A 13,642-nucleotide genomic window follows, 5' to 3' on the forward strand; every position below is an offset into this window, starting at 1 on the left:
TTTAATAGAAGACATATTGCTTCACTGTTCTAAGTGAGCTATTCAGTATACGAGCTTGTTTTTTTAAATTATTTTAATTATTTTTTAATTATTTAATTTTTTTATTATTTTTTCCTCCTTCCCCTAATCTTGAGGAATACCTCACTTGTCATTATCTCTCAGTTCTTCTGATCTTTCCAAAAGGTTAACACAAATTTCTAGATAGTAATTATAAACATTTTGAAGTGATTTTAAACTGCTTTGTTCTCAACACCAAAAACCACACTGCCTTGATAGAACCACCCATACATTCACAGAGACTAGCTAAAAAAAAACATCTGTCCTGTAGAAATTTTTGTTCACAAGATTTATTGAAGCCAGATCAGTAAAGCTCTGTTGCTCTGGGCCGTCAATAGGGACCTGGAAATATCTTTGTTACCAAGGGCCGGGATGCTAATCACTAAAGCAGGATTCTCCCAGCATGAGATTTACTAGCACCAGCAAGCCAACAATACCCGAGAAAGAATGATGGGAAATTCCATGAAAACTCCGCAGACCTTGTTGGCCTCCTGGAGGAGGCTGGGTGCTTCACAGGTGATGGGTGGTACCCTGTGTCTGCAGGCTCCCCTTCCAAATAGACTCAGCCACCACAGAGAATGGGGTTTTGATGGAACACCCGGCACCAGTGTTTGTGACGTCTGTTTATAATTAAACGCCTGTCCACGTGACAGAGTATCAGCTTCTCAGAGTTCAGGGGCAGGCAAGAAATCTTCCTGTGTCCCTGAGCTAGCAGGCTGCAGGTTTTTAATGCTGTTTCTTTAAAAAAAAAAAAAAAAAAATCCTGCTTTTAGAAATACAGCGATGCATTACTCAATCAATAGAAACAAATAGTAGTCATTCTTTAACAAGGGAAATTGATTTCCACCTCCATTTTAGAAGAGGAATGGTAGTATTTATTTGTGCTGAAAAATTCCCACTAGCTTCCAGAGACTATGTGTTCATAGGTCCCAAGAGCAATTAGAGGGAAAAAAAAAAAAAGACTGTAAAGTAAAGACCTTTTAATATTTTATCTTCTATCAACCATGGGACTGTGTGGTCACCGGTCTGAAGTCAAAGAAACTTTTACAGTGAAAGAAAAAGCCTTCTCTTGATTTTTTTTTTCCTTTTTCTTTTTTAGTATTAGGGATGGAACCCAGGGGTCTTCTGCCTTCAAGCCACATCCCCCAGCCCTATTTTATTTTTTATTTTGTAACAAGGTCTTGCTAAGTTACCAAGGGTGTCATTATATTACTAAGACTGGCCTCAAGCCTTCAATCCTGTCTCACCCTCCCAAGTATTAGGATTACAAATGTGCACCACTAAACCCAGCTGGTTCTGCCATTTAAAAGTTTTCTTGTGAATTGATATAAACTAAGGTTGGCTTACTGATCTCTGAAAATTCCAGATTTTTAAATCTTTTGGGTCAGGCCGGAAGATGCAGTCAAAGGTCAAAGTTGAATTTCAGAAAAGCAACAGGAAAAGAAGACAAAAGGCTCATTTTCTTCTCTTTTTATTGGTAATTTATAAACATTTGTATCGATGGCTATCTTTAAAAAGTTGACAGAGTTATTTGTTTGTTTCTGTGATAGTGGAGATTGAATCCATGGGCATTCTGCCTCTGAGCTTCACCTCCAGCCCTATTTTATTTTTTATTTTGAAATAGGGCCTTGCTAAGTTGCTGAGGCTGTCCTCGAACCTGGGATCCTCCGGTCTCAGCCTCCCAAGTCCTGGGATTACAGGCAGGTGCCACCGTACTGGGAAACAAAGTAATTTTTTGCACAACTAACAGCACTGATAGTGGATTAATCTAAAGCAACAGTCCGTAAATCGCATTTTCTAGTCTACTATTGCTATTACTTTGCACTTTCATCAGTAATTTTACTAGTACAACTCTCACTAATAAAGGTCAGTTTTAAATCATTATTAGACCTTTTGATCATTTGGAGTATATTTTTCTACACTTGTTTAATTGCCACTCAAGACAAAACAGCCATTATTAATCATGTGGTAAGAGAAATTGCTAAGATGTTTACACAATTATGAAAAAATACTCGGACAGTTGTTCGAGGAAGAGTTAACTTTTAGAATACAACATACATAACCGGGCAGCGTCTGTCCTACCTAAACTCATGAATTTCCCTATTGGAAGCTTCCTAGGGAAAACGTGTCACCTATTAAGCTTGAAACACACCTATCAGCCCAAAGAAAACTCTTCAGGAAGAATTGAAATTAATATAGTTATCATGCATGGAGTTATTTTTAAAGAGATGAAGAGAGAAGGCCGCTTGGAGTGTTCTCATAATTTAAAAATGACTTTGAAGACCGTGAGTAATTCAGGAGCAGCTGGAATCTTTCAGGCCAGCAAGAGCTTTTTTTCAAAGGAACAGAAATCTATGAAAATTTGAAGCAAAATGTTCGAGTGGAAAAGTTACAAATTGTTACAGAAAGCTTTGTTTTGTGCACAAAAGTCCATTTAACTGGGCTTTCAAGTGTGTAATTCACATTTTCAAAGCGTAGAAAAGCATTTGGATCGGGGTTTTCACAGGATAATATTCTTCAAATCCTTGGGAAATTGTTATGAACATAAAGCAAGGAGGAGATTTGGTATATGACAGCTTATCTCTTTTGTTAAGCAGTTATTTAATCTCAGTTTCGCATTTTGAGTGGACCCCATGAATAGCACAAGGTTCGTGTTTATGGCACTGAATTAGTTTTTTCAGAGTTGAAATTCTCAACCTAAAGAGTGACATTGTAGAAAGTTAATCAGTTGTTTCTTCTCGTGCTACTTGAGTGCAACTTTTGCCTGAAGTTATAGCCTTTAGAAACAGTTTCTAAACTTGTTTTTAATTTTACACATTTACAACTAAATTAGAAATTCACCATTTTTTCTCTCAACCTAAGAAAACCAGACTCATTAATTCCGAAGGAAATCTTTACATTTTTAATTGAACAATTAGCATCAGAAGAAGAAAAAAAAAAAAGGCCAAGGAGCCTAGTGTGGTTGCTCAGGCCTGTCATCCCAGTACTTGGGAGGCTGAGACAGGAGGATTGCAGGTTTGAGGTTACCATTCAGTAACAAAACCCCATTTTAAATTAAAAAAAATAAAGGGCCAGGGATATGGTTCTATGGCAGAACTCTCTCGGTTTAAACTTCAATACACACACAAAAAAGAGACATAAAGTATATAATTCATAAATGTGTTTGTAACTTTGCCCCTCTGTACAGCTGGTAAATTAGCATGACATATTATCCTACGTAAATATTTTCAGAATCCAGCATCTCAAACTGGGAACATCTCTGAGGGTGCCCGGGTGCCTCCCTTTGTCTGCAGACGTCAGACACAGGGAAAAGCTTCGCAGACACACTGGGCGCAGCCCCACCTGACGGCCTGCAGCTCCCGGCCAGCTGCTGTGCTTAGGCTTCCCTACATCTGGGGAAACCCGTGCTAGGAGAGCGATGGGCACGTCCCCCATGTTTTTGCTATGACCTCAACTTTTCTTTGGTTCATAAAAAAGAACAGCAGGAAAGAAGTGATTGCTTCCTGATGCTTTTGAAAAATCAGCAGAGGAAGCCGAGTGTGATGGTACACACTTATAATCCAGTACTTGAGGCTGAGACAGAAAGTTCAAGGCTAGCCTCAGCAACTTAGCGAGGCCTTTTGAAACTTAGTGAGATTCTGTTTCAAAATTAAAAATAAAATAGGACTAGGGCTATAGCTCAGAGGTATTTAGAGTGTTCCTGGGTTCAATCCCAGTACAACAAAAAGAAAAAAATGTTTTTCAGTATAAAACAGAAATTTATAACTTACCTTATTCATGTCTCAGAGTTTTGTAGGTTTATCATACACTTGAATAAAGGAAGGCAGAGCCACAATACATATCTGAAACCTTAGGGTCTCAATGCTTCTGAATGCAGAATTCCTTGGTTGGACCCCAGTGATGCAGGGTTGGTACCATATGCTATTTAACCCCCTAGGCAGGCTGGGCAGGTGCTTCTCAGCGCCTGAATTCAAATGTAGCAGCAGTCCTGAACCAATCACAGATTCTGCTCACACTACTTGGGAAAGATATAGGTCACATTTTACCTTGGATAAAAAGATTAGGTTTGTGTAGGGCATGGTGGTACACAACTCTAATCCCAGTTACTTGGAAGGCAGGAGGACTGCAGGTTCAAGGCAAGCCTCAGCAATTTAGCAAGACCCTCAGAAACTTAGTGATTGCTGGGCGTCGTGGAGCATGCTTGTAATCCCAGCCGTCTGGGAGACTGAGACAGGAGGATCGTGGTTCACCATCTGCCTCAGCTACATAGTGAGGCCCTTTGCAACTCGGTGAGACCGTGTTTCAAAATAAAGAATAAAAAATACCGCTGGGGGTGTAGCTCAGACGTAGAATATCCCTCTAGTACCACAAAAGAAAGAAAAAGAAAGAAAGAAAGAAAGAAAGAAAGAAAGAAAGAAAGAAAGAAAGAAAGAAAGAAAGAGAATTTCAAAATTCAAAAAAATAAAAAATAAAAGAGGCTAGGGGTATAGCTCGGAGGTAGAATGCCCCTGGGTTGCATCTCCAGTACCACAAAAAAAAAAAAAAAGAAAGGAAGGAAGGAAGGAAGGAAGAAAGAAAGAAAGAAAGACAGAAAGAAAAAAGAAAGGAAAAGAAAAGAAACAATGAGAATTTCAAAATTTTAAAAATAAATAAAACAGGCTGGGGGTGTAGCTCAGTGGTACCCCTAGATTCAATCTCCAATACTAAAGGTGAGATAAAGGTTAGGTTTGCTACCAAAGGAGTTTTAAAAGTTTGTTCCTCGGAGCTTTCTTGGATTGGGGCATTGGGGGTCAGCGATGGGACCTATAATGCCATCCTTTTTCTTACTTGAAAGTGCCTTTCCCTGGAAGACCTAACCTGCATGCTACATTCATAAAATCCAGGGCAGTTGATCTGGGGAGAGCATGGTGTCATCATCTCTTATGTTACACTAGAACTTCCTGGATTTAGTGCTCTATTGTTTTTATACCAGCGTAAACCGAAACAACTGGTTTCGGGAAAAATTTTTCCACAGTAAGTATATTTTATTTACTTCAAGTTTCCCCTACAAGTTATGGACAAAACATCTTGTTTGAACCAAGGGAAATTTCCTTTAAAAAGTTTATTTCCTGTGCGTGCGTGCGTGCGTGCGCGTGCGTGCGTGTGCGTGTGTGCGTGTGTGTGTTTTACTGGGGACTGAACCCAGAAGCATTCTGAGTTACAACCCCATCCTATTTTATTTGGAAATAGGATCTCATTAAGTTGCAGAGGGCCTCACTAAGTTGCTGAGGCTGGCTGCAAACCTCTGATCCTCCTGTCTTAGCTTCCCAAGTGCTGAGATTACAGGGGTGCGCCACCATGCAGAGCTTTTTCCTGATTTTTTAAAAGGAAACACATTTCAAGTTTAATTTCAGCCTTCTTAACTTTATGGCAGCTTGGCTAAATTTGTTGTTTGACAAAATCCATATTTGATATATTGCTAGAAATCTTTGGTTTTCCCCAGTAGCTAATTCTAATTCCTCACATTTTGGCAGAAGACGAATAGGTCATCTCTGAGCCTCTCCTCCCACCCCCAGGACATTGATACTGTCACACTGCCTTTTTTTTTTTTTTCCTGCAATACTGGATACTGGAGATGGAACCCAAGGGCATTCTACCTTCGAACTACACCCCCATCTCTATTTTTTATCCTTTATTTTAAAACAGAGTCTCCCTAAGTTGTGGAGGACCTCACCAAGTAGCCAAAGCTGGCTGTGAACCTGCAATCCTCCCGTCTCAACCTCCCACGTACTGGGATTACAAGCGTGCGACACCACACCTGAGGGACACACTGCTTTTATGCTGGCAACATTAATAACTACCTAAAAGTTTATTTTAAAAATAAAATCTAGTTAGCTGGGCATGGTGACTCGTGCTTTTAAGCCTAGTACTTGAGAGGCTGAGACAGGAGGATCACAGATTTGCAGCCAGCCTCAGCAACTTAGCAAGGCCCTTCACAACTTAGTGAGACCCTGTTCAAAATAAAAAATAAAATAGGGCTGGCTGGGTATCTCAGAGGTAGAATGCCCCTGGGTTCAATCCCTAGTACCAAATTTACTAATTAATTAATTGGTTGATTTAAGAATAAGAAGATTTGAATCTTATTCTTAGTTTAGCAAATGATTCTCTAAGAGACTTTTTAGTCTTTTCTGAAAATAGTCTGACCACAATAAGCTGTTTTAATATGTGCTAAAAGTTGGCATTTGCCAGGTGCACTGGACTCTGGGGGAAATGTCAGTACAAAAGTCATCGCTAGGGGAAGCTGGGACTTTCGGGACATTTGTTAGACTCTGCAGTGGAGTGGCCAGCTCTCCACTGAGGCAGTTTTCCAACTTCCAGGCACAGGATTTGGCTGGATTGACGGGGCTAGACACCTCTTAAGTCATTGCAGATGTTTATACACAGCAGAAAGGCAAGCAGAACATCTCTAGATGGGCCCCCTCCAGAGTAATGGATGTGGATGGGCTTCATGCCCTGGTGATTTCCGGTTAATTTTTCTGTGTAACTTTGCCCTGGAGGAGAACTAGGGAATTTACTGCAAGCTTCACTGGGAAGTCAAGCCTGTGGCTGTCATCAAGGAACCTTGTTTGCCAACAAGAGTATTTTGTAAGAAAAACGATCCCTTCCTCCTTTACTTCCTTCCTTCCCCAAATGCACTTTCGATGCAACTGGAGGCGGGGGTTGGGGGGCAAACTCAAGTTTCAGCTCCGTAAAGTAGCTACTGATTGGTTTTTCTCATAGTTTCATGCAATAAAAGCTTACCTGCTGAAAATGCCTTTTGATATTTAAGACATCTCCCTAGACACTGATGAACCAGTGAACCCAAGTGCTCTGTGCAAGGAATTCACAGTTAAACCAGGAGAGAAACCTATCCACGTGGGCTCTCACGTGTCTAGACAACTAAATATTTGCTTAAACTGTGCCTTACTAGCTAGCATTCAGGGAAAAATCTCAAGCCACAGTTGAGAATCGGGGGAGCTTACTGTCTGCAAACCACCATGGTTTCTGTTGCCTCCTGGAACACCTCGAGTCCTAGCCTGGTAGTAAAGGTCTTCAGAATTCTGGGTGTAACCCGCCTTTTCAGCCACATTGTCGCCCACAGCCCATCCATCCCAGCTGACCTGTTGGATTCCAGTTATCTGGTCTCCGTGACTTTGCTGGGTTCCGCTGAAGAGAAACATGTTTTCATCCTTCTCTTCTTTGGGCTCTCCCCTCAATCCCGTGTTTATATCAAGGTCTAAAAGCCTTGGTTTCCTCTGAACTTTCCAATGTGTTGCTTAACGTGATCACATGTTTCCCACCTGGCCATTTATCTTTGTGTGTTTCCTCCCTCCCTGAGCTAAGTTGGGAATGCCTTCTAGATAAGGACTCTGTGCCATCGCTTTTTGTATCCCCTACAGTATTTTCTCTGTATTAGTGTAAGCTCCATAATATTTTTACTTTATTGACTATTAAGTAATAAATCCTTGCCCTAACACTTAGATTATAACATTCCAGGCACTTGAATATATTGATTCAAACTATTGCACGTTGTGCCTTTCCTTCTAGTTCATTGTTCAAAGCTAGAATTCAGCCAGGCATGGTGGTGCACACCCGAAATCCCAGTACTTGGGAGACAGACAGAAGGACTGTAGGTTCAAGACTGGCAACCTAGTGAGACCTTATTTCAAAACGAAAAAAAAGAAAGAAAGAAAGAGAGAGAGAGAGAGAGAGAGAGAGAGAGAGAGAGAGAGAGAGAGAGAGAGGTCGGTCTGGGAGTATAGTTTAGAGGTAGAATGCCCCTGGGCTCAATCTCCAGTATCAAAAAATATATAAAAATTTAAAAACCCACTGGAATTCACAAACCTTATTGTCCTTGTTTCTTAGTGCATTTGAAAAATGCCCTTTCTAATAGCAACTATAATGCTAGTAAGCAAACATTCATATGATCCTCTGTCACCACTGAAATGAAGTTTTGGCATTACTTTCCCCATGGTGCTTGGTATCTGGCAGGAAGCTGCCAATTTTATGACTGTTGGAGGTTTTCTGCTGGGGGCACATGGAGCCGCTGGTGCTCTTGCTGGCAGTCGAGGTGTCGGAGTTGCTATCCAAATGCCCCAGGAGCTCCCCATCTGACCGGGATGTCCCTTCCTCCTTTCATATTTATTGACTCATCTCCTATCTTATTACTTTTGGGATGGTACCACCCAGTGTCTTGGGGGACAATCTTTGCCTTGAATGGGCAAAGCTAAAGCTGCTAACAGTCCTGGTAAGAGATGTGGACCAAACACAGGGTTCCACAGATGAGCCTTTGCGGCCCCAGCGTTGGCTTTAGTGTAGAAGACCGTCTGGCCGCACAGAACTGCCCTGAGGGGATGCTGCCAGGCCCTGGAGGCAGCAAGTGGCTGCAGGCATCACAGTCAGCCTAGCCCAAGAGCCCTGCACCGCTGAGTGTCTGGAGAAGAGCTAGCATCTGAAGAAGGCTGGTGAGACCAGGGGCGTTCCAAGTATCCTCCACACCTGAGCCTATGGGAGTGGACGGAAAAGACATTCAGCCTCCCAGGTGCATAAAACCTCCCCAAAGAACCAGACAATCCACTTCACACTTTCTAAGCCGTCCCTGGGCCTTGTCAAAATCAAAGGTTATTTATTTATTTATTATTTTATTTTATTTTAATTTTGGTGGTACTGGGGTTCCTGGAAGCCCTTCTACCTCCGGGCTACACTCCCAGACCTATTTTTACATTTTTATTTGGAAGCGAGTCTCCTAAGCCAGTGCCCGCGGCTGGCTTCGAACCTGCGCGATCCTCCTGTCTCTGCCTCCCAAGCACGGGGATTACAAGTGTGCGCCACCATGCCCGGCCAAAGGTTATTTATTTATTACATTTTGGTAAACAGTTTCTAGTGTGTGTTCAATATAAGCAAAAATAAAGAAAACTAAAAGAAAAAAAAAAAAAAGACCTCCCGTGGCCTGTTGGGCACACGGTGCTCCAGGTGAAACAGTGGCCTCACCTGGGGAGGTTTTCATGGTCCTCCCTCACGGGGATCCGGGCCTTCTCCTCCTGGATTCTTGCCGGGGACTGTGCAGGGGGCCTCTGGCTGCCCTCCAGAAGAGCGCCGGGCCCTGCTTCTCCCAGGGGAGGGGGCCTCTCAGCTCCACCCGTCGGCCCCTCTTCTCCATCTTTATTAAGTAAATAAATAGAAAGAAAGCACCAACGTGAGGCTCAGATGAGGCAGATGGCGGTTAACGCGGTTCTCCCGGGGGTAAGTGTGCTTCTCGACCTTCTCTCTTCCAGCAATGAGGTGGTGAGGAGTGATTTGAAGAAGCTGCCCGCCCTTCCCACCCAAGCCCTGAAGGAGCACCCCTCCCTGGCCTACTGGTGAGTCCCCGAGTGTTCTCAGGAGCAAGACCCCCAGGGGCGGGGACACAAGGGGCTCAGACACTGAGACTGTGCCCATCTCCTGATGGTGTGATTGTGTGCAGGGTAGGAGCCCTCTTCTTTTCTTTTTTCCTTTTTTTTTTTTTTTTTTTTTGTGTGTGTGTGTGGTAGTAGGGATTGAGCCTACACTCTCAGCCCTTTTTTATATTTTATTTTGAAACAGGGTCTCGCTAGATTATTGAGGGTCCCGCTAAGTTGCTGAGGCTGTCCTTGAACCTGCAAGTCTCAGCCTCTCAAGTACTGGATTACATGCATGAGCCACCACATCTGGCTTCTCCTTTTCTTGCACATATTTTTTATTCTTTGTTTATGTATTGGTACCAGGAATTGAACCCAGGCCTCTGAGCTACACCCCCAGCCCTTTTTATTTTTGTTTGGAAACTGGGTCTTTCTAGATTGCCGAGAGTCTCGCTGCGTTCCCGAGACTGTCCTCAGACTGGCAATCCTCCTGTCTCATCCTCCCAAGTACTGGGATTACAGGCATGTGCTGCCATGCCTGGCTTATTCCTTTTTTCTTGAGGAGAAAAAAAAAAAAAAAACCCTTCTACAATTTCACTGTGGGAGTTTCGCTGACTTCAAGAGCCTTTTGTGTGCTGGCAGTGTTTTGTGCTGGGAGCCCTGTCATTTGATGACAGGAAGTGTGACATTTGGAGACATGGATGAAGCTCAGGGTTTTCTTCTCTGTTGATGGTGAGAAAGAATTTTTCTTTTTCCTCGGTGTTGCGTGTCTCCGGGTTTACTGCCATGTAATTTTATGCCGTAGCTCATCTGCTCGGCCCTAAATTACTGATTCTGAGAGCTGCAGGAGTCTGAAAGGTTCCCAGATTCTGGTACAGGCCACAGGCGATGGGGTTTGCATTCCAGGGGAGTGTGTTGAAATCTCGCCGGGCACTAAACTCTGACCGCTGCCCTCTGACGGGGACGCGGCTGCGTCTCTGATGTTTTTTCTGACCCCTTAGCAGAAATCAGTGTAACTGCTTGTGTCGATCAACATTTTACTACTATTATCCAAGACAACTGGCCACACAATTTAGAGGAAGGTAGATTTATTTGCTCAGAGGTTTTTTGTTTGTTTGTTTGTTTTTTGAGATTTGGAAGTTTAGTTTGTGTTAGGCCCTAGCTGCGAGCCTCAGGGTGTGGCGGTGGGAGAGGGCAAGGCTCCGTCTGACGCCACGGAGGGAGGCCAGAAGCAGAGAGAAAGCAGAGTCAGGAGGAACTGCTTGATCCCCGAGGACACACCCCAGGGACCCCTCCTTAGCAACCAAGGCCTGCTTCCAACCTTGTTTCTGTGAGGGGTTGGGGGACATTCTAGGTCCAAACCATTACATGGCTTACAGTATAAAGCAAAGTAAAACAAGAAACACAGAAGGAGTTGATCCTAATAAACTACCATATATGACTCACCGCGGGCTTCTGTTTAAACTTTCTAAAATACTTGGATCTTGACCGCACACTTCTAGGAAGCAAAACAGCAGTTCAGTCAGCCACATGGCTTTGAGAAGCTCCTTTGATCGGGATCGGCCATGTCTCCATAAGAGTTCGTTATTGCCGGGTGTGGTGGTGCACACCTGTAATCCCAGTACTTGGAAGGCTGAGACAAGAAGATCTCAGGCTCGAGGCTAGCATGGAGTAAGTTAGTGGCACCTTGTTTCAAAATAAAAAATAAAAAGGGCTGAGGATGTAGCTCAGAGGTAGAATACCCCTGGGTTAAAATCCCAGTGCCTCCCCCTTCCAAAAAGCAAGTGTATTATTTCTCCCAGGGAGACCTGGGAGCCAGGCTGGAGAGCGCGGCGAGGGCTCCCTTCAGAGTCGTGCTGCCCCTAACTTTACCTCTCTGGATTGTACTCACTCTTCCTTCAGTAACATGGATGCAGATAAAGAACAGGTCTGCATGAACACCTTCACCTGCATCCAGCCCTAGAACTATCTTGCCTGTTCATCTCATATCTCTGACCAGGCCGGCACTTTTGGGGGGCCTTATTCAGACCCACAAACACTCAGTTTGATTGTCCCAAGAGGGAATCCAGGTGCCCTCAGCTCCACGGCCCAGCTTATATCGGCAGCGTGGACCACCCGAGGGTGCTAGAAACACTCAGTGGGCCTTCACACCTCATTTCATCGTGGTTGCCTCTAATATTTCAACCTATTGATATGAATTTTTACAAAACAGACTCAAAGAAAGGGAAATGCCATCCAAGGCTCACAGATATAGAATGAAAGCAGAGCTGGAGCTAGCGGGCTTGTCCAGGGCTTATCTCTCCACCTCTACAAGCTGGCCATGACCGGGTGGGCTGGAAGAACCTCTTCCTGCACACCTGTGCCACACGGTCTCAGGTTGCCCCGTCATGCCTACATCCCATCATTCCGGCATACACTAAGGATGTATATTCGCTGTTCTTCCTGGTTCTACTGCTCCGAATGGCATTCACAGATACAGAGGCCAGCCTTCAGGCTCCAGTAAGCCACTGGGAGCCCCTTGAGGAGGCCAGGGCAGCTGGACCACCAGGCCAGTCAAGCAGCAGCCTCGGAGTCCCCGCCAGGTCTCTGAATTGCAAGGTCCTGGCTCTCGCAGTAGCTTTTGTCACATCTCGGCTACCTCGATTTCTCCAGCTGTAAAATGAGGCCAACCTACTTTAGACTGTAATTAACTCATTATATCCCATATCTGATTTATAAGACACCTATAAAAACTTAAATTGAGCAATCAGTTTAAGCTTTGGGTTAAGTTTTTATAGGTGTCCTACTCACGGGATACTGGGATGCAGTGGGTTAGGACAGAAGCTAACGCTCACATCATGGAGTTGGAAAGTCAAACGAGATGCACAGCGTGCTGAGTGGTCATCCCTTCTGCTTGGTCTCCCCAAGCCTTTCACAACACATATTCCTCCTTCCACTCGATTTCCCTGTCCAGGAGGCATCTGATGCCAAGAGTTAGAATTCAGCTCTCGAAACCACAGAACAAGGCAGGATCAGGGAACTGACCTGGCTTCTCCCTGGTGGGCCTGGCTTGTGAATGCCAGACCACCCCACCCCTTTGACCGTGTGTGCAAGGGCATCGTCCTCTACTGAGCTCGCTCCTGGCTGATACCCCACCCAAGACCACCCATGAATCCTGAACCCCATTTTCTGCAGAGAGGTGGTTTAACTGAACAGCCGAGCCCAGCCAGGGCTATGTTGCAGTCAGCCCTGGTCTTGTGCCTTTTCCCCCGCGTGGCACCACATCCTCTAGACAGTGCTTTGAGACTCGGTTTTCTCTGGCTCCTGGGTTCCTCAGGCTCCCCACTGAGTCCTTCCCACAGATCTGGGATGCCAGGGGACATTCTGCTGAGCTCAGAGCACCCAGGCCTCTGTAGGTTTCGGGAGGGTGGGGACAAGCTGGACCAAATGGGCCCTCAGTTCTGTCCAGTGTGTTAACCCACCTTAGACTCGCGGTGTTACGTGGAGAGGAAGGAGTGGGAAATGTGGAGGCAGAAGGACCTGTGCTTTCCCAGATGGCCTCTGGCAGCGGGAGACTCGAGGCAGGGGTTGGGGGTCAGGGAGGCCATAGTTTCTGCAGCTGTTGGGCGCCTGTGAGACCCCACGGTCAGGCCATTTAGTTGGTAAACAGTGGAACAGCTGCCTGACAGTGTTTTGGACTTGGTTTCATTGCTGTTGTCCTGCGCCCTGGTTTTGCTCTCAGCCAGGGCTCTGAGAGCCCTGGCTGCCCCCACCTGCCCCCAGGGACCCTCTGTCCCAGAGCTGCAAAAAAAAAAAAAAAAAGTCACCTATCTATACAGAGTTGCTAGGCCCTTGGTCTAGGAGTTGACCTCACCAAATTCCAGGTCACATGGTAGGAAATGTGCCAACACAGCTGTTGGTTTAGAGGGCAGGTGAGGAGGAAGCCAGAGGAACGACCCCGCAGTTCCCACTGAGGCTTGGGAACTGTCTGACAGATGGGGACTTTATCAAGCATGGACTAGAACTTCTGCCAAGCATGGGAGTCCTGAGAAACATGGCTACGTCTGCCCCTTTCTGAACAGCAGTACCCAGACCCCACAGAAAGAACCAGAGACGTGGCCCTCCCTCCAGAGAAGCATCCCTCTCTCATAGCCCGCCCATCCCTGTTCTGGATGCCCACGGGGACACTTCCGTGTAAAGAGTTCTGACAG

At 44.9% G+C, this 13,642-nt stretch overlaps 1 protein-coding gene across 6 annotated transcripts in view; it reads left to right on the plus strand.

Moving 5' to 3' along the window:
- Positions 1-13,642, plus strand: part of FRMD4A (FERM domain containing 4A) — a gene marked incomplete at both ends in the record, with an annotated part of 621,402 nt that overhangs the window by 517,146 nt on the left and 90,614 nt on the right. For all 6 annotated transcript variants that reach the window (XM_080717053.1, XM_080717052.1, XM_080717050.1 and 3 more), the window contains one exon: positions 9,351-9,434. In XM_080717053.1, coding sequence (XP_080573179.1) covers positions 9,351-9,434 — 84 coding nt within the window. The remainder of the gene's footprint in view (positions 1-9,350; positions 9,435-13,642) is intronic.

The sequence above is a fragment of the Muscardinus avellanarius genome (genome assembly GCF_963383645.1).
Source record: "Muscardinus avellanarius genome assembly, chromosome: 20".
NCBI lineage: Eukaryota > Metazoa > Chordata > Mammalia > Rodentia > Gliridae > Muscardinus > Muscardinus avellanarius.